The following is a 27,506-nucleotide window of genomic DNA, read 5'->3' on the forward strand; positions in this document are numbered from 1 at the left end:
AAAAAAACCTGACCACATGTCAAGGCACTGACCCAAGAATGAGGTCTACAGTCTTCCCAGATTGGCATCTAGTTGAGTTCATAGCATATCAGCAAGTTACTTGTTCCTGTTTTCCTCAGTAAAATAGGGGTACAGTGGACTCATACTTCCATTGTACCCATTATTGCTTTTAGACTATCTGTGGATAATGATTCCCATCTCTGAGTTTGTAGTCCACATTTCTGTCCTTCTAAGGATATATATTCAGACTGGCACATCTAAATGCCCAGCAGGCATTGCCACCTGGAGATGTGGTTGGCACCCCAAACCCAGGTGTCCTAACTAAACTTAAACCTGCCCTCCAATCCTGATCCTCATCCTGTGTTCCCTCCCTTGATGAGTCAGGCGATCATCATAGCTTATTCGCCTGTGCCTGGGTCCTCCTTCCCTGTGACAATGGGAGCTTCCTGAGGTAGCTGTTGGTCTCTTAAACCCATACCTTGCACTTGATCTCAGCACAGCTCAGAAGATTTGCCTGAGTTGGACTGAATTCGGCAAAGATGTCAACCCTTATGACCCTGGAAGTTCTTCTGAGAACTGCATCCCCCTGTTTTGAAGAACTGTAATCCCACCCCATGTCCAGAGGCCATGAATGCAGGGTTTTCTTAGCATTTTTTCCTGCAGGGTATAGTGAATTCTCCTGAATCCTTGTGGGGAATGCCTGGCTCTTGTGTTTACATTCTGCACCAAATGTTTTCTTGATTCATCTTATATTCTCTTGATGTGTTTTCTCCCTATATTTCTGGTGACCATCCCTCCACCCCCATGTGTTCCTACTATGTACCAGCATCATGGTAGATGCTTTGTGACATCATCTTTAATTTCAAAGCCTGTGAGGTAGTTTTATAAACGCCATTTTTGAGTGAGGAAACAGGTTCAAAGAGAGTAAGTGATTCTCCCAATATCACATACAAATACTTAAGGACAGAGCTCTAACTGTCCACCCCCTATGGCCAAAGGCCTTCCTGAGACACTGCAGGGTGCAGCCTTTCTTCTCTTTACCTGGGAGATTTACCCAAGATGCAGTACCATTCTTCTCTGTTTATAAAATAGTGTGCATTTATGCAATTAGAAAAGTTAAAGTCAACAGTTACATTTTGGGATTTCCTTCTGGCCATTTTTTTCTATTTATAGTTTTTTTTAATGTCCCACTGTTTCAATTATTATATGTATAATAATTCTTCATATCTCTTAGGACACATTTCCCCCTCTCCTGTATCTTTTCTTTTTCAAAACCTCTCATAGCTAGAAAACTATGCCCAGATTTTAAATAAATATCCAGCCTCTTTCCATCTCCAACTGCTCACAGAATGCCTTCCCTCCCAAGTTCTAGACACAGAGGAAACAGGTTCTCTACAGGCGGAAAAATACCCCATTTGAAAAAGCTCAGGCAAAGAGCCTGAAGACAAGTGATCCAAAAATGAACCCAGAATGGGCTTATACAATTTTTTTTATGAAATTGATTTATTTAATGCTTCCAGAATCATCAGTTTTCTTCCAAATGCCTTTCCTGAGCTGGGAATTAACAAAAACATTGCTGACACCAGATAACAAGATGAGAAGGAGAAAAAAACAAAAAGAATTTATAGCTGCAGAAAAGGAGCCTCATTTAAAAAAAAAAAAAAAAACTTTGGTTAGCTTTGGTATAATGTAGAATGTCCCCAGGTTGCCTTTCAAAATCTCAGAGGTTCTTCCCTCCCTCCCCCACACTGCAGCCCCAGCAGATGGAAGCAGACATGCTGCTTTGATTGAAGCTTGACTTCCTGGCCCTTCTCCATACTCACCTGCAACTTCTAAAACCTGATGCGGTCACATTTTTACCTTAGGAACTGGGCTGTTTTAGCCACTGGGCTATGGGAATGAAGAGTGTAAGGCCTCATTTATGTATTTTCCTGGGCCAGGACTCTGTGCTAGACTAGGCAGAAGTCTTGAGTCCCCACAAGGTTTTGACCTTGATGTGAATCTGACACAGATGAAGCCCTCAGGAAGCCCTGCCCTGGAAGCATAAAATGGCTGCCCAGTCCCCCCTTTTCAGCTAGGACTTTGGCCATCCAGAGGGCTGCCCACCAATGGACTCTCTCCAGATATGATGAAGAATCTTTGTCTAACCCCACAGTGCCCCAGGGTAATAAAAAAAAAATGGGCATGGTGTCCACTGGCTGAGCCTACCGAGGTCCCACAGCATGTACTAGTGGTCCAGCCTGGACTTGCACATGTTCCCAGTCCCATCCCTTCTTCCTCCACGTCTTGCAGCATATTGCCTTTGTGAAAGCTCATACACAGCCATGGAGATGCTCATGTTAGCTGGTGAGTCATTGGGTCCTGGTGGGAATTAACAAAATTGTGATGGGTAGGTGTGTGACCAGAGATCTCTATATGGAGCCCCATGCAGTGTTCACTGCTGGGGAGTAGGCAGAAGGCTGCTGTACCTGAGGTAGAGGAACTGAAGGGAAAAGAGGCTACAGGGAAAACAGCAGTGCAGGGGAGAAAGTATCTTTAAGGAAATTATGTCTATTGAGTCAGCCATGACTCCACCTGCAGATTAATAATGGTACTGAGAAGCCAACCAAAATAAGAGTTTAAGAAATGGTTATGGTCAATTTCTTTCTACAGTCATGACTTATAATATTGTTGCTATTTTGAAGACATTAATAGGGCATTAGTGTGGTCATCCAAACAAAATCATATGTTGATGAATTGTAAACATCCCCTTTACCCAGGGTTAAAGAGTTTTAATGAAATGACTCAGATTGTTATAACCACACCATTTTTCCCTATCTGTGTAGATAAGGCCTATGTGAGAAGGGTGTCCTAGTATGTTAGCCCAGGGCTATTATGACTTTAGTTCTTGGCTCTATCACTTTCTAGCTGTTTGGTACTGAAAACACTTTAACCTCACCATGTTTACTCTTCTTGTACATTTGTGATCATGAAACTGATCTCACAGTGTTGCTGTGAAGACTGAATGAGTTATTGAATGGCTCTAACACGTTCTAGCCCCTTGATATGTGTTAGCAATACTTTTTAAAATCAAGAGGGAAATTAATAAAGTATTTGTTTAATTATTTTTTTAAAGTGGTTCTGGGCTAGATGTGATGGTGCACACCTGTAATCCTAGCTACTTAGGAGGTAGAAACAGCCTGGGTAAAGGTAGTGAGACCCCCTACACACACTCAAATACAAGCCAGGCACAGTGGCTACTGTGATCCTGGCTACTCAGGAGGTGAAAGTAGGAGGATCACAGTTTGAGACTGGCCCCAGGCCAAAGTACAAGACCCTACCTGAAAAACAAACTAAAAACAAAATGGATTGAGGAGGGCTGGTGGAATACCTCAAGTGGTAGAGTGCCTGTCTAGCACTGAGTTCAAACCCCAGTGCCACATCCCCCCCCCAAAATAAAAAGGATTGAGGAGAGTGGCTCAAGTGGTAGAAAGCTTGCCTGATAAGCTCCAGGCCCTGAGTTCAGTCCCCAGTACCACCAAAAAAAAAGTGGTTGTTTTAGATTTGCAAAAAGTTATACAATCTGTTCTCTTTGCAGGGATAATCTCAGGAGGCTTGGTGTCACATGCACACTTTGTGCGTGTGTCCACAGAATACACTGGGCTGACTACAGTCTTCCCTTGATGAATGCTCAACTTAGCAGCACTGACAGACCCCTAAATAATTGATACAGTGCTGTGAAATGCCTCACTAAAGATTTATGCTTAGAGGAGAGGTGAGGAAGTTGGCTTTACTGAGGAAAAGAGAGAGGAAGGGCTGTGTTTTAGCTTTTGTAGGGGTTTGGGGTGTTTGCGTGTAGAATGTTTCAGACAGTCTCAGGGTTCCTGATGTGTTATAAAGACATGGACCAACCAGACGTAAGCAGATACACAGTTGCTATGGTGAACGCTCTCTCCTGAGCTCCCATCTCCTTTCCTTCCTTCCCCAAGCTGGATGTCCTGTGCCTGTGCTTGCTATTTGATTTTACAGCTTATGTGTGGCTAAAAATATGTATAGTATCACTATGTGTGGTGATTGCATTAATGGCATGGCGTACAGAGTTCTGAAGGATCTTTTTTTAAGTTTAAACATGTTAAGAAGGATGGATATGGCTTATTCATTCCATACTGCTGTATAATCCCTTATTAAATGAATAAATCACAGTTTCTTTAACCAGTCTATATAGACTCCCTACCTTGTTCACTTCAGCCAAGCCATGCTGACTTCCTTGTTGCTCATATATGCAAGGCGAGCTCAGCCTCTCAGCCTTTTCACTTCCTACTCCCTCTCCTCTTCATCTCTGTTTGAAAGATACCTTACCAGAGAGACCTGACTGAACACCTTACATGAACTAGTTCTGCTTTCTTCCCTGTGTCCTGCTGCATTTCTTCTCAAGGCAATCACCATACCTGACCTAGGCCTATCTAAGTGTGTGTAGTCAGCCTCCTGCCTCTTGCACAGGCATTAAATATGCTGAGACTGGGAGCCTGTCCACTGCCATCTGCAAGTGCTGTCTATATATCTGATGAATCAGTGAATGAGTGAACAAAGAATGAGGGAAGGAATGAACAAAGGTTGTTTACTTTTTTCTATGATAAGCAGTGCTTCAGTAAACATCCTTGAGGACACATGCTTCTCTGGAGGAGACTGCCAGAATGGAATTGCTAGAGAGTAAGGGTGGGAACTTTGTAGAGTGTAAGTCTCCCTAACAGAAGTGATGAACTATGGAGTAGGGCAGGCAGGCTCCCCATCTGTAAAGGTGAGATGAGCATGCTTATTCTGATGGAAGGTGGCATACAGTCCTGCCTCGTGCTGTTTGTCTGCCTGCCTGCCTGCTCATACCCCAGTGCTCTTGTCACCTGCCTCAGCCACTCTCAGAGTAGGACACCTGACCCTCTCCTTCTGCATAAACTTCCTCTGAGTCACTCTTGAGGCTGCTGAAGACCATAGCTGCTTTCATTGTGCCAAGGATGAACACTTTACATGGATTCTTCATCAGTTACTCACAAAATTTTGTGGCACTATTAACAGGCAGAGAGTTTCAGTGGCTTGAAATCACACAGCTAGCAGGTAGCAGAGCTGGAATTGAAACCTGTACTATTAGTGATCAATATTACTAATAACATATATTTCTTATTGAACGGTGGTGTTGTGCAGGCCCTGCTACATACCTCCTATTCTGTCATTTGCCCTCCTCAACCCTGTTATGGGAGCAGGAGATACTGTTATTCACATTTTTCTGGAAGCCAAAGCACCAAGAGCTGGAGTTACTTGCCCAATATAACACTTTAGGAAAGCAAGGAAGCTGGAATTTGAACTCTTTTTCCCTCTGGCCCCTCCAAGCCTCACCTTTTTCCATGGTGTTGGGCTTCTCCAGTGTAATTCTGAGGGCTCTCCAGCCTGTCTAGAAGCCCTCACTCACCCACTTCTTCCTTTAGGGGCAACTTCATTAGTGAGATGAGTACTCCAGCCTCTTACATCTGGCCTTGAGGTCACCTTCGTATCACCTGACAACTGTCTGAGCTCTTGGAGGGCAGGTCACTTTCAGTCTTGTTTTCTGCTTCATCAGTAAGATCCTTCATTATGATTATTATCCAGTGGAATGGAGTCAGGTGAAGGACAGGAGCTCATGGGGAGGCTGATCAGGATTCCCAAGAACATGGAAGTTCAAGAAGAAAAAAGAAAAATGAAAAAAACATCCAAGAGACTATGCTATTTCCTACTGGGGACATATTCTCATTCTGAGACTCCCATATCTATAGCCTTTGGTACATGCAGGGCACAAAGGCCACTTAGGGAAGATACATTGCTCACATTCATATTTAACTGACATCCCCAGTGGGTACCAAGGGTCTGAACGTCCCAATTTGGGCACAAGTAAACTAGTTCCAAAGACTAAAAGTACTTGATTATAACCAGACATGATGATTCACACCTGTAATCCCAGTACTCAGAAGGCTAAGGCAGGAGGATCTGGAGTTCAAGGTCAGCCAAGGCTACACAGCAATATCCTGTCTCAAAAAATAAATAACTAAATAAAAGCGATCAATTTATCTGTGTAGTGATTTATAACTTTTGAGATTTGCTTCTGTTTTAAAAAAAAAGAAGTTACCATGATTAAGTGTGTGAAACTGCACAGAATGAGGGATCTTTGTGTGATTATCTCCAGGGATCACTTGGAATCTTAAAAATAAGCCAGGGAAATCAAGCAAGATCACTTTGAGCAGTTCCAGGCTCAAAGTTTTCACTGCAAGTCTGGTCACCAGGAGAGTGGCTCCTGTCCCTCCAAAGCCTCTTCCCTCCCATCTGGAAAAAATGCCTAAGGCAGAGAGCAGGTTGGTTCCCATTGACTTTTCACATATCTGTGGGCATGCTGCAGAACCCAAGGCCTGAGGGACACAGAGTGCCTGGCCATTCCTGTGATGTCTCTGGCTTGACCATCTCATGATCAACTGGCCCTCTTTCAGCAGATTAGTCAGCCAGCACTGTTGGGGTGATCCTCGTCTGTAACAGAGTTCCTGGGCACTCAGTAACTAATGCAGGGATGGAAGAATGAGGGAGTAAACAAATGAACAAATCCATGCAGACTCAAATTCAGCTCTGCCTCAGTCCAGTAGGACACTGGCCCAAAGACTCCTCTTCCCTTCTCATCTACCCTCAGCTGATGTCACACATGTTCACTTGGGTGCTCAACACTACAGGTGGCTGTGGAGCAGCAGCCCACTTGTCAGTCCACCTGGGTGCTGATGCCCTCACAGCCCTCTCCCACGCTTCTTCTCCATGACCACACATGTCCTGTGCATTTCTGAGCCCTGAATTTTTAGAGAAGTGCAATAAAAACAATGATATCAAATGAGGGTGATTGTGACTGATTACCTTGGAGCCGTTGCCTGTGGCCTACAGAAAGCTCTCTGCATTAATTCTAAGTTAATATATCGTCTAAAGCACATCACTTCTTTCCCTTTCTTTCTTTCTGTCTGTCTTTCTCTTTCTTCTTTTTTCCTTGTTTCTTTCTTTCCTTTCTTTTTTCACTTACTTATTTTGTTTTTAAATTCATTCATACATTTAAATTGACCACAGATTCATTGTTGTCATGTGTTTGCAGAGAAAACCACAGAAGGCACTTTTCACATAAGGCATAATTTGTTTTCAGATGTTACGTTTTTGTAGTTAAGTCCTAAATTTGTATAGAAACATCACAGAATTTAAATGGATTTGCTCTTTTAGTATTAAGTGATCAGAATTTAAGTTTGTCTTCCATGTTGCAATATAAAATAGTATGTATTAAACATAAATTATAAAATATTAAGGCTCTTCCTAAAGAGGTAATGACTGAAATGGGAAGAATGCTACGCAGGATGAGAGTCTTCAGGCAAAATAGCAACTGAGTAACACCACCCAACCACTCTCCTCTTTGAGGGCACTCCCTACTGAGTGACAGTTCTCACATCTAGCTCCCTACAGAACTGCAGAGAATCAACATCCCAAAAAAATTATAGCAGCAAGGACTCACAGATCACAGTCCCAAAGCCCCAGCCCAGTGCCTGGAATGCAGGGAACAAGGTCCCTCACTGCACCCAGAAATTCCTACCCAAAGCAGAAAGGCCCATCCCCAGTGTGTTCTAGACAGGGTACCACTAAGGCCTGGCGCAGTGTGTTCTTCCCATGGTCCCACTGAGATCCTGCCCACAATGCATGTGATCCTCTGTATCCAGAAAACCCAGCACCGTGCCCTCTGCACTGGAACTCCACTGAAGACCCAGAAGTTCCTACATGGTGCTCCCATATGGTGCATCTGGTGCATGGATGGAAAGGAGGCAGAGTAACCAGTAAGAAACAGCAGCCAACGGAACCTTCCCCACAGAAACAAAAATAAAGCCTTTATGACTCGGGATACTTCTGTGAGACCAAACCCCATCTGAGAAAATTGCGGCAGAGTGCATACTTTTTGGAAGCTGTCTCCCTGTACTTTCCACCACACTGCATCAGCATAGCACCCTGAGAAGACACCTAACAAAAGACTGCACCCAGATTATAATATCTTGGGAGAGGGTAAACTTGCAGGAGAACAGTGTGAGACTGGCAAATTGAGGACCTCAACTCCAGAGCCCTTCACTGGAGATAATGTTAAGATATTCAGACTCTTCCTCCTCCTCCCCCCACACTAGAAAAGGAGCAGAAGGAGATAAATTGACACCATTCCAGAGTCAGATATCCATTTAAACTGTCACTTAATGAACTAAAAGACTGGGACACTGACAGTGTGTGTGGGGGGAGAATACCAGCTTAGAAGATCATAGAAAACTCTGAAATTTTCTTATATGCCAACTTGGTTTTGTTGCTGTTAAGCTTTTGATTTTTTATGTGTTTATGTTATTTTTCTTTCTCATATCCAAGTTGTATAATTTTGCACTCTCTCCCATTTTCTCTCTAGTTCTGCTTTTCTCTCCCTCCTTTTTTTCTGCAGATGTCAAAAGAGAGCCACAAAACCTGCCTTCCAGTATTCAATCTTTATCCATTTCCTCCCCTTCTCTTCCATATCACCCTTCTGCCAGATCTACAACTACCCATTTACTCCCCACTCCCCACCCCAGCAGGTCTACAACTAGAACTGCTTTCTAGCTCATATTTTCTTTATCTACCCATAATCCTTCTCATTACCTATACTTTCAGCTGGTAAACAGATTGCTAGATCATCTCCTCTTTTCTTATATATGTCTGCCTACCTAATTCTTTCCATCTCGCTTCCTTCTCTGTCCCTCCACAAAACATTAACTAGATCTCTTTTATCTACTTCACTTTCTCATTAATCCCTTCTACTACTAAGCTTAGCTACCACCCTTTTTCTGCCTTATAAAACCATATACCTTGTATCATCCATTAGAACTATGCTCCCAATCTCCTCCCCATTATCACCCTTTTTCTTGGGTCTTTCTAGATCACAAAGATTCATTTTCATGCCAATACATCTCTAAAGATATAGGAGTGGTAGTATTAACTGATCTTCTTTAGGGATTGCCACAATCTCAAGGCTGTGATAACTTTAGCAACTAAGCTTCCTCTCCTTGTTTGTAGTAAGGGGTGGCACCCACCATTTCGAGAACAGAAGCTGGATGTTTAACTACTGAGCCACACATCTCCAGTCTAGGAAAAAGAAAACACATCACAACCCAGTCACTACCCATTCCTAAATAACTTTTGCAAAAGCCCCAACTAAATGAACACAGGGAATTGGGACCTCCAAGCAAAAATGACCTCAGATGCATAAATCTCAATGCAGAAACATGAAGCAACAAAGTAACATCTCCCACAAAACCCAAAAACTTAACAATCAAATCTTCAAACAACAGTGAAGAGGGAAAAATATCAAACATTGAATTCAAAAAAGCAATGATAAAAATGATGAATGAATTCAAAGAGGAAATATATAAACAAATGAGTGAATTCAAACAGAATAAAATAAACAACTAACTGAACTCAAGAATTGAAGAAAAAAATGAATGAAATGAAGACAATGCAGGATATAAAAGAGGGATTCTATAGAGATAGAAATTATGAAAAAAATCATATTGATATCTTGGAAATGAAAAGCTCAATATCCCAAATAAAAACTTCAATAGAAAGTCTAGCTACAGAATGGAGAGGTTGAATACAGAGTATCAGGAATGGAAGATAAGTAGAGGAATTGTATCAATCAGTGAAAGACCATGAAAAGTTACTAAGAAAATATGAATGGAATATGCAAGACCTCTGGAACATCATCAAAAGACCAAATCTATGAATCAGGGGTATGGAAAAAGAGATATAAACTAAAGACATAGATAACTTATTCAACAACATAATAGCATAAAACTTCCTCAATCTTAAGAAAGGGAGATGCAAGAGACTTTCAGAACACCAAACACACAGGATCAGAAAGAAACACCCCCAGACATATTATAATTAAAACACTAAATATACAGAACAAAGAAAGAATTTTGAAAGTTAAAAAAGAGAAGCAACAGGTCACATATAAAGTCAAATCCATCATAATAATCATAGATTTCTCAACACAAGCTCTAAACACAAGGAGGGCATAGAATGATATATTTCAAACCCTGAAAAAAAAATCAACAAGTAAACCTCAGAATTGACACTGTAGACCAAATGGACTTACCAGACATCTACAGAGTATTTCGTCCAGCTACTGCACACTACACATTCTTCTCAGAAGCCCATGGGACTTTCTCCAAAATAGATATTTTATGACACAAAGCAAATCTTAGCAAATGTAAGTAAGTTGAAATAACTCCTTATATTGTACCAGACCACAATGGAATAAAACTAGAACTCAGCAGCAAAAGAAACTGCAGAAAATTTTCAAACACATGGACACTAAATAACTCATTGTTGAATGACAAGTGGATTATAAGAGGAGAAATTGAAAAATTCATAGAATTTAATGAAAATGAAAACACATCCTACCAGAACCTTTGGGATACAGCAAAGGCAGTGCTGAGAGGAAAGCTTATAGCTTTGAGTGCCTATATTAAAAAAAAAAATCACAAATAAATAATATAATGATGCACTTCAAGCTTTTAGAAAAACCAGAACAAGTTAAACCTGAAATTAACAGATGGGAAGAAAGATTAAAAATCAGGACCAAAATAATGAAATTGAGACCAAAAGAACTATACAAAGAATCAATGAAATCTTTGAAAAGATAAATAAGACTGATAAGCCCTTAGCCAATTTGATTAGAAATAGGAAGAAAAATACCCAAATTAATAAAATTAGAAAGGAAGAAGGAGATATCACAATAAATACTAATGAAATCCAGAGGATCATTAGACAATAATTTAAAAACCTATATTCAAGTAAACTGGAAAATCTAGAATAAATGGATAAATTTCTAGATGCATCTGAACACCCCAAACTGAACCAAGAAAAGATAAACCACCGAAATAATTCTATACCAAGCAATGAGACTGGAGCAGTAATAGAGTCTCCCAACAAAGAAAAGCCCAGGACTTAATGAATTCATTAACAAATACTACCAGACCATTAAAGAACTCATACCAATACTCCTCAAACTTTCCCATGGAATAAAAAGAGAAGGAACACTACTGAACTCATTCTATGAAACCAGTATTACACTCATTCCAAACTCAAAAAAGGACACAAACAAGAGAGAGAGAGAGAGAGAGACAATTATGGGCCATTTTCTTTAATGAACATAGAGGCAAAAATTTCAATAAAATACTTGTAAACTGAACCCAATAATACATCAAGAAGATCATGCACCATGATCAAATTGGTTTCATTTCAGGGACACAAGGGTAGTTCAACATATGCAAGTCAATAAATGTAACGCAGCACATGGACACAGTCAAGACAAAAGTCAATGATCCTCTCAATATATGCAGAAACAGCCTTTGACAAAATTCAACATCCTTTCGTGATAAAAGCTCTGAAGAAACTAGGAATAGAAGGAACATGCCTCAACATAATAAAGGCTACATACAACAAACCTACAGCCACCATCATAGTAAATAGGGAAAAACTTCAACCATTTTCTCTGAAGTCAGGAATGAGAAAAGAGTACCCACTCTCCCCACTATTATTCAACATAGTTTTGGAATTCCTAACCACAGTAATAAGATAAAATAGAAGAAATTCGGATAGGAAAGGAAGAAGTCAAATTATCCATTTGTTGATGGTATGATTTTATACCTAAAAGACCCTAAAAACTCCACCAAAACACTTAGATATCATAAACACTTTCAGCAAAGTAGGATACAAAATCAATGTAAAAAAAATCAGTAGCTTTTCTGTATTCCAACAATGAACAGAATGAGAAAGAAATCAGGAAAACAATTCCATTCACATTAGCCTCAAAAAATATATATCTAGAATAAATTTAACAAAAGAAGTAAAAGCTCTCTACAAGAAAAACTATAAATAACTGAAGAAAGAAATTGAAGAAGACACTAGAAGATAGAAAGACCTACCATGTTTATGGATTGACAGAATCAATATTGTAAAAATGGCTATACTACCAAAAGCAATCTACATGTTCAATGATATTCTTCACAGAGAGAAAAATCAATCCTAAAGTTCATATGGAAACACAAAGGATCTCGAATAGCCAAAGCAATCCTAAGCAAAAAGAATAACACTAGAGGTATCATTATACCTGCCTTTAAACTGTACTACGGAGCCATAAAAATAAAAACAGACAGAAGGACCAATGGAACAGAACAGAAAGAAGACCCAGACACAAACCCATGCAGCTAGAGCCAATTGATTTTTGACAAAAGAGCCCAAAACATGCATTGAAGAAAATACCACCTCTTCAACAAATGATGCCGGGAGAACTGTAGGAGCCACCTGTAGAAAACTAAAACTTGATCCCAATCTCTCACCTTGTACTAGCCTCAATTCAGAGTGGATCAAGGATCTTAATGTAAGATCTGAATTTGTGAAACTACTACAGGAAATAATGGGGAATACACTGGAACATGTAGACAAAGCTAATAACTTCATGAATAGAACTATAATAACTCAGCAATTAAAGAGAAAGGACTGACAAATGGGACTGTAGCAAACTGAAATCTTCTGTACAGCAAAGGAAACAGTCACTAGACTGAAGAGCATACAGAATGGGAGAAAATCTTTGCCAGCTATACATCTGACAAGGGATTCATAACCAGAATATATGGAGAGCTCAAAAAACTAACCCACAAAGAATCAACACCCATTGAATACATGGGCAAATGAACCAGCAGACAATTTTCAAAAGAAGAAATACAAATGGCCAATAAATAGAAATGCCCAACATCCTTGGTCATAAAGGAAATGCAAATCAAAACGACATTGAGATTTCATTCCAGTCAGAATGGCTATCATCAATAATACAAGCAATAGCAAATGCTGTCAAGGATGCAGGGGATAAAGGAAACCTTATACACTGTTGGTGGGAATATAAATTAGTGCAACTGCTATGGAAAGCAGTATATAAGGGTTCCTCAAAAAACTAAAAACAGACATACCATATGATCCAGTGATACCACTCCTGGGCTTATACCTGAAGGAATGTGCTCCAGAATAGGATAGAGCCACTTGTACACCCACGTTTATTGCAACACTAGTCACAATAGTCAAGCTTTAGAAACAGTCCAAATGCCGTATAACTAGTGAATGGATTAAAAAATGCGATATATGTACACAATGGAGTATCATTTGGCCATAAAGAAGAGTGAAATTATGTTGTTTGCAAGTAAATGGATGGAACTAGAGATATCATGTTAAGTGAAGTAAGCCAGGCTCAAAAGGTCACGGTTTTCCTTATATGTGGAAGCTAGACCTATAATATGAATGTATACATAAATATATATATGACCTTATATACATACACATATACATATAGAGAGAGGCATACAGCCAGAGAGAACATGATTTCATGAATTAGTCTGTCTGAGAGGACTATGGGGAGGCAGGAGAGGTAAAGCGAGTGATAGAGAGTGAATAATACTGAAATACATTGCATCTGTGCATGAAGATAGTATAACGAAATGCTCTGAAAGCTGTTGAATAATAGAATAAAGAAGGATGATAAAGAGTAAGTAATATAGGTGGTTAATCTGATTAAAGAACAATACATATACATATGTGAAATACCAAAGTGAAACCCCCCTTGAACAATCAATATACACTTAAAAAAATGAAGGACAGGAAAGTCAAGCAGGTCCTGTGTAGGGTTGGGTACCAGTGGGAAGGTAAACAGAAAAGGTAAAATAGGGAAAATATGGTGATTGTACTTTGGATGCATGTATTAAAATAGAGTAATGAAACTTGTTAAAATTGTTCTAAGAAAGGAGGAGGGGGATGAGGGAGAATGATGGAGAAGATGAATCTAATTAAGATATTATAAGCACATGTGTAAATGTCACAATGTATCCCCCCCATATAATTACTGTATGCTGATAAACAAAAATATTTTTTAAAACATGTAAAACAAAAACAAAAAGCTCTATGCATCCTATCTATGAAAAGTGAAGATAATGTTCTTTCTTTTTTCTTCTTTGTGGCTTATTTATACTCAGTCCATTTCCCTCTTTTATGCTGATCCCCACCCACTATCCCAATAGTCCCCCTTCTGGTTTCCTGTCTTTTTTAACACATTTCTTCTTGGGGAAGAGTTTTCTGTTCTCCAAATTGAGCTGTGATTGACTAATCATTCCTGGAGATTCAGTGTTGTCTTCTGCTTCCCTAAAGCCTGGGGCAGTACCTGATTCCATTTAAAAGACTTGAGCAAGCTTGAGGCATTGGGTTTCAGAGTTCACCAAGATGTCTCTGAATGCCATAGAGTTTGGGTGAGAGAATGTGAGCTGGTCCTATGGTGCACTTGTGGTCTTTTAGGACTATCTAGAACTTAGAACTCAGTGTTAGGACTCTTGGCTCCTAATACTAAAAACCCAGCTCAAAAAGGCTTACACAAAAAAGGGGCATTTTTTGGCTCATATAAGGGGAAAGTCTAGAAATTGACTTCCGGCACATGTTCAGAATATATCAACAGGACCCTATCCCCTTCCACTGTCAGAGCTGCTTTTGTTCAGAAAACCATGGCTGTCTCCCAAGTGATGGCAAAGTCAGCCCAGAAGTTCTCTTTTATTCTGCCATGAAGCCAGCCCAGCAGAAAGGGGCCTCTTTAGAAGCACACACACACAAACACATTAGCGTGAGTTTCTGGACCCCTCCCAACTTCTATATAGGCTAAGAGCCACTGTTCAGAGAAGTCTTGAGGAGCCTTCTTTGAATGTCAAGTTCGGATAGTAGAACTTCAGGCGATTTTTCTTGAGTTTCTTTTTTGAGTTGAGTTTTTGTGTTCCTGGGGATTTTAGTTGTCTGTTCTTGTCCTTGTTGACAAAAGAAAAATATGACTCCTCCCTCATCATTTCCTCTCATCCCTGTAGTTTCTTGGTTATATACTTACTGGCTTCCAGGTCTGCTCAAAAGCTGTAATCTTCAGATCGTATGCCAGGGAAAATTCTCCTTGTTACAGAGTCCTAGACTTTCTCTTTCCTGGATTACTTTTGGTTCTTCTAGAGTATATGCTTTTATTCAGAATAGGAAATTCTGAAATAGTAGATGTCTAAAAATGTCTTTATTTTGCTCTCATGTAGTGATGGTTTAGCAGAGCATCAAATTCTAAGTTCTTATCATTTCTTCTCTGGCCTTAGAAAACCCATCCATGCCCCAGAGTCTACTAGAATTCAGTGATACTGATTAAATTTTTATTGTTATTATTATCATTTCCTTGCAAAAGTACTCTTGTTTTCTGTCTGGAAGTCCCTATTGATTCCTTGTCTTTGAGGATCTGAATTTTTATGAAGCTACATCTTGGTAGGTATGTCTGCTTAATTTTGGGTTTCTTTTAGTCTTCTTGGCAGTTGGTTAACCCTTTGAACCTAAAGACTTTTGCCTTTTTTTTTTACAGTACTGGGATTTGAACTCAGGACCTACACCTTGAGCCACTTTGCCAATCCTTTGTTTTGTTGGATTTTTCTGAAATAGCGTCTCATAAACTATTTGCCTGACCCGACTTCAAACCGCAATCCTCTTGATCTCTGCCTAGACTTGTGCCTTTCTTACTGGGGGAGTTTTCTTGTGTTGTGTTTTTGACTTTTTTCCTCTCTTTGCCTCCATTTTCTCTTTTTCCCTCTTCAGAATCTTATTAAATGCTCAATCATTTAAACTGATCTTCCCATGTATTTTTTCTGTCATATGTCCCCTTCCCCTTTTTTAGGTTTCTTGTTCTGTATTCTAGAAATTTTATACTAATTTTAACTTTTAAATCTTCTATCAATTTATTTACCAAAATTGTTTTTCTATTTCCAGAAAATTGTTGCTTGCCCTCTAATTACTTGTATTTCATGTCACTCTATCCCATTATATGGATGCAGTATTTTTTCAAATTGCTATTGATATTAATTACAATTTTAGAATTAGAATTGATATTGATTAGAATATAAGTTATTTTCAGCATGCTGAACTGTCTTTATTTGCCCTCTCTATTGTTGTTAGTTTATTTTTTGTCATTTTTATTAGCATGTATTTATTACACAAAGGGGTTTCATTGTGATGTTCTCATGAACACATACAGCGTACCCCCCATCAAACCCAAACCCTCTATCACTCTTCCCCATGTCCCCTCCCCCTATTATTGCTAGTCTGTCTTGGGCCTGTTGGGTTGTTCTGAACATCTGCTGATCCCTGTAGTCTGTTCTTTTTTTTAATGAAGGATTTAGTTGATTAATAATGGTGGTCAGCACACACCTCTGTGCTGTTGAGTCATATTCCCTGTTGGCTTCTTTTTTGAAAGGGATTTGGGGTAATGAGAGCTCTTAAGTTTCTGAGCTAGGCAGGCAGCCAGCAGGCGTTGCTTTGGGTAGGTGGATAGGATCTGGTGGGCAGGCATATGGTGTTCCCCCAGTGCCAAACAAGAAGTACTCACTGTATGGTTAACCTCCATATTGAAGTCCTAACCCTTCTCCAGTAGACTGTTTAGTTGCAATAGAAAACTTCTATTTTCAGTCTAAGACAAATCATCCTTGAACCAGTTGCCCATTTGTTTGAGAACAGGGATAGATGGGCCAAGAGGCCTCCCCTGCTCTCTATCAATGATTAAATTACCTTTCTCAATTCTGTATCATCAAAGCCTGCTATCCAAAGCAACCAACTTAAAATTGGACCTTCCAGTCAAAGAAGATTCTTCATTCTATTTTAAAAGACAGCCTTTTCTGTTTACCTTTATGCTGTCATTCATTTTCAGTTTTCCAGAAATTTGTTAAAACCTTCCCAATTCTGTTCTCACCCCCATTTCTTCATTTTTTTTTTTTATTTCTTTCACCTGCAGTGTCTTCTCATATTTTTCTGGGGTCAGAACAAGAACAGCTAAGTATGTGCGGGTTCCTCCATTGAATTGGAAATCTTCATATTCATTGTGGTTTCTCTGAATTTTCCAGTATCAGTATAATTTTATTCATAATAAGAAAAATAGCAAAAGCTATTTTTAAAATGGCAGGGCTTTAGAAACATCAGACATAAAAGAAAAGAATCTTGTCCATGTTTTGTACCAATCATTAATAGTGCAAACCCAAAAACAGCTCCCCTATCATGCTTCAGACTGATCAAGGAAGAGGCTGAAGAATTCTGCTGTCTCATTTGTTCTTTCTGTTTTCCCAAGCTGGATTTAAAATGCAGTAATTAATGCAGCTGTTAAAGCAGGGAGAGTGTCCAATATAAAGCCTGCTATTAAACAGATGTGTCTGCTAGCTTTTCTGCATAATAAACCACTCCAAAACTTAGTGATTTCAAATAGAAAGCATTTTTTAGCTTGCCGTTTGGATGGATTTACTTGGTGTCAGGTGGTCTTTGGTCTTTTGGTGGACTCTTGAGATCTCACTTGTTCATCTCTGGTTAACTGTTAGTTGAAGGCCCTACTCACCCATCTGGGGTTGGCTGGGACAAGAGGGATGACTGAGCCAAATGTCTCTCATCCCACAGTAGGCCAGCCTGGGCTTATTCACAGTGCAGTGAGTTGCAGAGTTCCCAAGAGCAGCAAAAGAGGAAACAGCAGGGCTCACCTCAGGTCTCCCACTCTCTGTGATGGCCACAAGGCCAGCCCAGACTCAAGGGGCTGAGCTCACGTCATACTGGAAAGACCTGCAAAGCATTGTCAGAGTTTTGCAGTTCACCATTTAACAATTCTAATTTCCATCATCGATTGTCTGTGTCCTCAGGCTTCTGCGGACCCAGTCTCTGGAGTGGTTCTACAACAATGTGAAGAGTCGTTTCAAGCGCTTTGGCAGTGCCAAGGTCCTGAAAAACCTGTACAGAAAGCACCGTCTGGAGAGCGGCATGGGCTTCGACCTCCTAGGTACCATGTTGCCTGTTGCTATGGGAGCCTTTGGTGGGCTGGACGGACAGATGAGGCCTGGCTTGGAGGTCTGCTCTCTGGAGCACACCCACCTGGGGCAGGGAAGTTTGCTTAACTATCCAGTGCTGGTGAGGAGCAGAATAGAAGGACAGATACCAAAGACTGTTAAGTTTGACTCTTGGGGTTCCAGCCTCCCTACTGGGCTAGAGTTGACATGGTAGGAGCTGGAAAGACCAAAATATTTCTCTAGATTGTGGATATTTAAGTTCTGGATCCCTAAAAATAAAGGATTTGATTCTTATCCCCTGCTGACCAAGACATCAGGAAGCCATTTTCACTTGGTTATGAGAGACTGGATCTGTGGTCTGAGGCTGTACCCCTACTCCCTTTTTTTCTTACTCTAAAGTCCTGCTCCTTCCAGACCCAGAATCAGACAGGAAACTTGCAAAACTGTCACCATCCTCTTAGGAAGCCTGGAGGACAAGTCCTGCCCATGTTGCTTTCATACAGTTAGGACAACCAAGCTAATTAGAAGGAGAAATCATATCCTTTAGTTCTGTCAGAACAGCCAACAGTTGTCAGGATAAGAATAGCATGTCCTCCTGAAAAGGCTTGGTTTTTTTTTTTTCTGTCTACAGGCAGGTTTTGTTTTTTTTTTTTTCACTCTGCTGACACAGGTAAATGCTTTTTGCCCATGAGAAAGGGGAAAGAAAAGAATCTATCTCATCTGGAGCCTTTTCACCATTGTTATTTCACATTGTTGTATTCTCAATAAAGTCTTTGGTTGTATCTTATCTAAAAATGTGCCAGCCACTTAGATAATGGGAAACAGGGTGGAAGTATTAAATGTGAAGAGTCGTTAGGACCCTTTGTTGTCACAGTTAGCATCACTGTCTTTCAAACTACTCAGGAGGCCTGTATCTGGGAGAGCAATGCCAACATAATTATTCTTAGCTTTTTGATTTTTCTAAAAGTTTTCCTCTAAAAATTGAGGCAAAAAATAATATAGCTTAAAAGTAATGCTGTTAACAGTAGTTTTTTTGATCTAAAGAGGTATCTCACGAAGGTTCCAGAATAGAATTAACTCACTCATTTGTATCCCATCCTTTCTTTCCTCTTTTGCATCCTCAGGTCTGTTTTAGATACCCCTTCGCATGTCATCAAACTCAAATTCATAAGTGTGTGTGTGTGTTTTGGCAGTACTGGTGTTTGAACTCACACCTTGCACTTGAACCACACCCCTAGCCCTTTTTCTGCTTTATCTTTTGATAAAGTTTCACTTTTTGCTTGGGGCCAGCCTCTGACCACAATCCTCCTATCTGTGCTTCTCACTTAACTGTGATTACAGGCATGTACCACCATGCCCAGCCTGCTAAAGTGTTTTCTATCTCTTAATGCAACTGAGGAAAAAAGCAAACATGTGTAGAGAATCCTACAGAAGAGAGCACAGTTGTGATTTCTTTCCCTTTCTCTCTGAAGACCTACAGGTAGAGGGCCAGACATGAACCCCTTAGGCTAATGCAGGGCTTTGGAAAAGACATCCATTTGCTGGGAATAAGCATCTGCCACCACTGAAGCAGATTTGGGTGCTGGGTCCACGATGCTCCCTCCTCCTTTGATCTGAGCTCAGTCACTATGCTGACCACAGTGCATTCAGTGATGGCTTGCACCCCTGCCTCCCTGCAGACTGTGATACACAGGCAGTGGCCCCTGCATGTTGGTGTTCCCAAAGTGTGGCTCAATGCCTGGCACACTGTGTCTTCAGTAAAGTACCAATTCAATCTTAAAAGCACATTTGCATACTGAGATACTTCACAGAAATATTAGAATTGGTTGTTTTTAAATAATTGATATCCTTATTTAAACCAAAAATTTTTTTATAAAAATGGAGAGCAGACAGTAGACAATTTGTAAAATGACACTCAAGCCCCAAAGCCACAATCCTACAACAAAGAGATGCATTCAAGTCACATCAGAACTTTTAGTTGCACCTCAAGTATGGAGAAGTCTAGAACCTAAGTGGCTTCCTGGTTACATGACATGACTGGGGGTCATTAGCATTCACTTTTACCCATCACCCAACACCCTTTCAGGGTTGCCATCATCTGCCCCGACCACACATCAGAACACCTGGGCGCCCTGAAGAAACACCCCAATGCCCGGGATAACCTTCCACCCCAATTACTTCCAAATCTCTGGAGGTGGCGCCTAACACACACCTTTTAAAGCTCCCTGGCTTATTTTAAGATATACCTGAGACTGAGAACTTCAGCTGTAACTTCACAGTAATTGGTTCAGCTGAGTTCTGCATAAGACAACTCCATCTTCGACTCCGCCTAAGGGTGCTTATTTGCATAATTTTGATTATCAGAATATAACATGCAAAACTCACATGCACAAGGTACATGCTATGCTCAAGACCCTCAGCGGAAAACTGTTTGCCTGTGTGATGTCTCCACTGTGTCATTTGCATAAACCACCCGGGCCTTTGGAAATTGTTGTGGTCCCCGGAATCTTATGGCCACCCATCACACTCAGACCTTGTCCTGCCAGCAGGCCCTCCTTAGCCCTCCCAAGCCTTACTCCTCCAGCCCATATCAGGTGACTGGTTAGACCTAAAAGGAGACCCAACATTTTGTCAAATAAACCTGAGACTATTCATTCCTTCAGTAATGTTTATTGACCACCTATTATGTGCCTCCCTGGTTTAAGTGCTGGGGTTGACAAGATGGGCAATTGTGCTATCTCGGAACCAACATTCCAGTAGAGAAGTTCTGATAAATAAATGAGCACATTTATAAATAATACAATGTCCAATGGCAATGAGTATTCCCTGCTAGACCTAGCATGACTTAACATAGAATAACCTAACAGTTATTCTAAAAAGAGCCTCTACATCAAATGTGAAAATAGCCATTATTAATGCACTAAATTTTCAGGCACCTGGATAAAAAAAATGTGATTTTTATTTTGAATTGGATAAATGAAAAACTAAACCCTACTTTTACATATTATCACTCTATGTCTATTTTCACATGATTCTTGAAAATGTCTCTTGCATCTTTCATCTTGGCTGTGAGTGATGAATGGGATCTTTGGGAAACGCTAAGCCACATGAAATCAGAGGTTCCCTCAACTCACAAGGAATGATGATTTGATGCCAAGGAGCTGCTGGGCCAGGGCTTTCCAGAAAAATTCAGGGTGCCCTTGGGGAAAATCTTGTCACCCTAAATTATACCACACTCCCATGTATGCATTTAAAGGGAAATAGAAAGAGAGCAGTTGTGCTCGAAGTTTTTAGGCCATATGGACCCACAGCTCTTGTTGCATGAGTGAGGTCTCCCAGGGACATCCCCAGACCCCTCCTCTTTCCTCACTCTCTCCACTGGCCTCCCCATCCTCTTAGCAGAGGACCCCACCACTTCCTCCCTGTGAAAGACAGGCACACCAGACAGGGGCTTTCTCATGTGCATAGCTCTCATGAGACCACTGCCTGACCCTCCCCTTCCGATCCCTGTCACCTTCCAGGAAGCCTCAAGGTCACTCCTTGCTTATTCAAACTTTCTTTTCTCCTCCTCCTTCTATTTTAAGATATCTCTCTCTCTCTCTCTCTCTCTCTCTCTCTCTCTCTCTCTCTCTCTCTCTCTCTCTCCACCATCCCTCCCTCTTTCTGTCCCTCCCCTCTCCCTCTCTCTTTCTCTTTCTCCATCCCTCCTTTCATCTCTTTCTTTTAGAGACAGGGTCTCACTATGTAGCCCAAGCCCACCTCAAACTCACAATCCTCCTGCCTCAGCACCCCAAGTACCACCATGTCCAGCTCAACCTTTCTCTTGACTGAGTTGCTCCTATTAATTTATGAACCCATCCAGTCACTCCTGTTTCCTAAATACTTCATTGCTCACTTTCCCACCACAGGCTAACTCCAGAAAGTGGGCTGCATTCAGGGATCCCATTTCCTGCCTTTCCTCACTGGACATCTACCTTATCCCACTCCCCACCCCAACTGTTCTCCACACAGCAGCCACAGAGCACTTCAGGGACCCAAATTTGACCAAGTCACTGGTGTGGCCACCACAACCTGTTCGGCCAGAGTCCCGGTTCTCCTCACCTGTGCCTCCTATCTTTTCTCTGCCTGGCCATGCTGCCTCTCATTTAGTCCCTGTGCCTCACTGCCAGTCACTGTGCCAGCTGTTTGCTGCACCCAGGCTGCTCTCCCTCCTTCCTCACCTCTTTGGCTGGCTCCTTGCTCCCAGGTCAGTCTTTTCAGCTGAGCACTTAACACGTGTATGTTAAGTTTTACACCTGTTTACGTAAGTGTTTGCCTAGTGCATTCTCCTCCCTGCTCTCTCACATCTGTTAGGGAGGGAAGGTGGCTACCTTTGCTGGCCACCTAGCTCAAGACCAGGCACCATGTAGATATTTGTGAGCTGTCTGCTGGATGAATGAATACTGATGTGGATGGGTAGCCTGGGAGCTGTGGAGATGACTTATCCTAATGCTTTATTTTATAAATGAGGAAACTGAGGCTCAGGGGACAAAGTCCCTTCCCTAGGGTCACAGAGCTAGAATAGACTTCAGGCCTTTCGAAGGCCTGGTCTAAAAACACAAACACAGCGAATGGCATAGGCTGAATTACAATGACAGGCCATACATTAATGGTTTATTCATAAAGATAGCAGCCCACCAAACTCATCACAAATACCTATAACAGATACCTTCCTGTTCCCCTGTGAGAGCCCCTGTGACAGCCTATTAGATTCGATATCCGTGGCATTTGCCCCATTTGGAGCTAAGGCATGTACACTCATAATTATTTTCTTGGTTCTTGCAACCAGCATCTAATTCAATAATTTTTGAGCTGTTTGATATCTAGTTGCTATCCTGGACACTGAGGTACAGTATTTAAACACACATAAAGCCATTATCCCCACCTTCAACAATCTCAATTGATAAACAAAACAAATGCGTGAACACAGACTTTAGAAACCCTAACTTTAAAAGGGCCTGAAGACAGGCCTTCTTAAAATGTTCTTCCTAGACTGGAATTAAGGCCAGAGTGGTAGGCTCAATTGAGAAAAGCGGCAGAAGACCTTAAAAGATCATATAGTGTGGCTTGCCTATCCTTCTGGATTTGCTTCACATGGACTCTTCAGCAGAAGTGAGGGGTGTCAGTTAAATCATTAGCTAAGAGTAAGTGTTTGGATGGTTGCCACAGCTTTGGCTAAAGATAAGTGAAATATCATCTACTGAAGGCCACACAGCTAGTAATTTTCAGGTCCCAAAACTGAGCCCACATGTCTCAGACTTCTGTCTGTTGTTCTGCCTTTGCCCTCAAAAGAGTTCTATATCAGACTGTGTTGCTGTATCAGAATACATAAGACTGGGAAGTTTATTAACAGTAGACGTCTACTTGACTCAGTCCTGCAGCCTGGGAAGTCCAAGAGCGTGGCACTGATACCTGGCAAGGACCTTCTTGCTGTATCATCTATGGCAGAAAATGTAAGGGCAGGAGACCACATGTGAGAGGCCAAGCGAGCAAGAGAGGGTGACTCTTAAAACAAGCCCCTCTTAGCAATGAACCCAGAGGAGAACATTTTGGGAGGAAGTTGGGGTGACAGCAGTGCTACACCAGAAATCACAGTGAGATGAAATAACAATCGGTCAAAGACTGGAGCATCACTGTGGGTCCCAGGGATTCCCTGAACTTGTTTGCCAGGCTGCCTTATTCATAGTGGATGATGGTGATCTGCCAGTTACTGACAGCATCCATGCTTACCAGACTCTCTTTCTCTCTCTCTCTCCCTTTCTGCCCTCCTCCCAGGTGGAGGCTTTTTTGAGTCAAACCTGGAGAATGAAGGAAGTGTTTCAGGCAGTGACTCAGCATTCTACAGGCAGTCAGAAGGTAAGGCTGCTTAAGAGGTTACAGAGACTGGGAATAGAGGAATAGAAACACTGACAGATACCGTCACAGGGTCCAGTTGCATCCCTACCCTGCATGTGACCATGTGTTGCTATGTGTTAGTCTCTGCAAGTCTTATTATTGCCAACTGGGTAAACCCATCATCAGAACAGGTAAGTGTAAACCAAGTACAGCCTAGAGAGCTGCTTTCTCCTCCCAGACACTCAGCACTTTATGAGCAACTGGTGAATGTTCTGGAGTTAGAGTGTAATCGTCAATCCACTGACGTGGGCACCTCATACTAAAATATTCCTATAAAGAATGTATGATTTACTGATGAACATTTTATTCTTTACTTTCTATTTTTTAATTTAATTTTTATTTTTATTACATTTATACAAATCTAATTACCCCCTTGGAGCAGTTATTAAAAGCAAAACAGACTTCTAAATTTCAAACAGGACTTTTGCCATCACTCCAGTTCCTTCTCTAAAGTACTGACCATTGACAGCCAGTACCTCCTGTGGCCCCATGGCTCTCCTGCACCAGCTCTGTTCTCTCTTTACAGACTGTGATGGTTAATTTCATGTATCTCTTTGACAGGGCTAAGGGGGTCGTGGATAGCTGGTAAGACATTATTTCTGGGTGTGTCTATGAGGGTGTTTTCAGAAGAGGTTTGAATCCATAGACTGAGTAAATAAGAGTCCTGACAGAGCAAAAAGGTGAAGAAAGGATGAATTCACCCACTTTCTTCTGGAGCGGAGACATCCATCTCCTCCTGCCCTTGGACATCCTTGGACTCCTGCCTAGTCCTTGGGCCTCAGACTCTGGGACTGAAACCAGTGACTCCTTCATTTCTCAGGCCTTTGGACTTGGACTAAATTATACTATCTGTTTTCCTGTCATACAGCATCTCATGGAACTTCTTTGTCTCTATAATTGTGTGAGCCAGTTCCCATAACAGATATAGATAGATAGATAGATAAACAGACAGATATTCTATCTATAGCCTATTGGTTCTGTTCCTCATGAGAACCTTCTCGTGACAGTCCTGCCCCTATCATCTCACTGCCATCAACTTTCCCATCGCTTACCACCCACCATCATGTGGCCTCAGTGTACCAATTGTGCTGCTGAGCCTCCAAGGCTCAGAGTTCTAGACTCAGGTTTCTATTGTTTGGCCGTTAGGACTGTCAGCCTTATGGGGTTCTTAATTTCAATGTGTCCTCGTCAAGATCCTCAGTCACGTCCACCAGCAAGTGTTATCTTGTGTCCTCATTTCCTCTCTTCATTTCACCCAGCCACCCAAGGGTCTGCCAGCTGTTTCCAGTCTTACCCTTTTCTTTCATTCTGACCCTCAGCTCTTCACTGCCCCAAATCCTCAGCACTAACACTAATTTCAGTGGTCAATGTATCAGTCAGGGTTCTCCAGAGAAGCAGAACCAGTAGGAGACATAAAATCTGCACACATACCCACACATACTCCCTGAGAGACTCTTTCTGAGGAAGTGGATCATGTAATTGTGGGGGCCTGACAAGCCTGAAATCCGAAATCTCTGATCAGTGGGGCAGCAGGCTGAAAACTCAGGCAGGAGCAGATGCTGCAGTCACAGGATCTCTTCTCTGGGAAACTTCAGTTATTGCCCTTAAGACCTTTCAGTTGATTAGATGAGGTCCACCCACATCACTAAGGATAACCTCCTTTACAGAAAGTCGGCTGATTAAAGATGTTAACCACACCTACGAAATACCATCACAGCAACAGAAGATCAGTGCTTGATTAAATAAATGGGTACTGTGGCCTAACCAAGTTGTCACATAAAATTTAACAACCCCAGCCTTTAGCTGGGCTTCTAAACTTTGGCTACTCTGCCTTCTTACCCTTACCCCACATCCTACCAGTTTTTCCCTCTGAAACACCAACCTGAACCTTCACTTTGCTTTCCACATCACTCCTGCAAGAATCATAAACATGGTGTCTAAAGCATTTTGGGTTCCAGGTGCTTACTTTCCGGGATCTGTGGGACTTGGTAACTGTCCCCATCACTTGGTAACTGCCTGATCACCTAATAGCTTGGAAAACACACAAGCATATGGCATTGTTGGGGGAACCCCACCCCAGAGCCCAGCACAGGGGAGCTACTCTGTAAACATTTGGTGAAAATGCCTTGGTGGGTGAATGTGACCAAAGTATGTTACAGTCAGCACACCATATTCATGGACTTGTTACACACAGCTTTGATCAAGGGTGGTCAAAAAAGTAATTGGAAATTCTTAAATTCTAAAGAAATTTCAGAAACAAAAATTTTTAATTCCTGCACTCATTACACAGTTCAGTTGCTGCAGAGAAGCTCTCGGTCAGTTCCACGTTATGGTCAGTGTGTTTGAGTCATGGTGTGATCTCCTGGTGCTTCATTTTGTGAACATCCACCTCCCAAAAAAAATGGTACCCCAAAAGCAGGGTAAAAGTGAGTGTGCTTAATTGAAGAGATAAAGTGAACATTTTAGATCTGTTGAAAGGTGGCGTGTCTTTAGTGGAAGTGTGGCGGTGTGATGGGGAAACTAAATCAGGCATCCTCACTATAGTACTGAACTGTGTTACCGGAAAGCCTGGCCTCAAGGCCAATTTACAATTTACAAATAATGAGAGCAGGGTTTTTGAGGAAAAAGAAATAAGGTTTGTTATTCATCAGAGGAAGAAGAAGTCAGGGAAAGTCAACCCCTCAAAGCACTATTATCGTCCCTCTTCTGAGAAAAAATGTCTGCCTTTTAAAGGGGAGTTCAGGAGCTCAACTTGACTCTGTGAGAAAACACATCCACAGTGGCTGCTGGCACCACATCTCCAAAGCTGTATGTCCTGGCTGACAGATTTATTTCTCTGGTGGTCAGAGAAGAGACAAGGGGTAGAATATTCCCTGGTTTAATTGGTAAAGGGAGTTAACCTTGGACTCTCCTCTTAATAAAGAGGGAAAGAATGTCAGTTTAATTAATAAGCAGAGTAAACTGGCCAGCAGCAAGCTGGCTACAACCAAAAGTGTTTTTTCCTTTTTGTAGTCCTGGTTACAATTTCCCCACTGTCAATTTCTTCCTTCCATTTCTATAGAAAAGAGGAATTACAACACTCTGTTTCCTGTGTTTAGTTAATTCTTGGACCCAAGTAAGGAGTCAGTGTTCCTCAGCGAAAGCAGCTTTTGTGCTTGTGTTACATATCCATCCTGAGCATTCACAGATTTTCCTCCACAGAGGTCTCCTTGGAACCAGATACCAAGGGTCTACTATAGATGAATGCATGAAAAGATTACAACGAAGCCAAGGGCCAGTGGCTCGGGCCTATAACCCTGACTACTCAGGAGGCTGAGATCATTCAGGAGTATCACAGTCTGAGGGCAGCCCAGAAAAAGAAGTTTGCAAGATCTCGTCTCAACAGGGATAAAAGCTGCATGCCTATCATCCCAGGGTTTGCAGGAAGCATAAATAAGGAGGGTCACAATCCAGGCCAGCCTGGGCAAAAAGTGAGGCCTTAACTCCAAAATAACCAGAGCAAGCACCTGCCTAGCAGGCATGAAGCCCTAGGTCCAAACCCCAGTACCTCAAATAAATAAATGGTCATGATGAAACCCATTATTTTGTACACTGAATAAAAGCTTATGATAAAAATGAATTGACATG

At 41.4% G+C, this 27,506-nt stretch overlaps 1 protein-coding gene across 3 annotated transcripts in view; it reads left to right on the forward strand.

Moving 5' to 3' along the window:
• Myrip (myosin VIIA and Rab interacting protein) overlaps positions 1-27,506 on the forward strand; it is a 324,013-nt gene that overhangs the window by 220,643 nt on the left and 75,864 nt on the right. For all 3 annotated transcript variants that reach the window (XM_074060447.1, XM_074060449.1, XM_074060448.1), the window contains exons 4-5: positions 17,802-17,938; positions 23,760-23,840. In XM_074060447.1, coding sequence (XP_073916548.1) covers positions 17,802-17,938; positions 23,760-23,840 — 218 coding nt within the window. The remainder of the gene's footprint in view (positions 1-17,801; positions 17,939-23,759; positions 23,841-27,506) is intronic.

This window comes from Castor canadensis, chromosome 17, assembly GCF_047511655.1.
Source record: "Castor canadensis chromosome 17, mCasCan1.hap1v2, whole genome shotgun sequence".
NCBI classification, from domain to species: domain Eukaryota; kingdom Metazoa; phylum Chordata; class Mammalia; order Rodentia; family Castoridae; genus Castor; species Castor canadensis.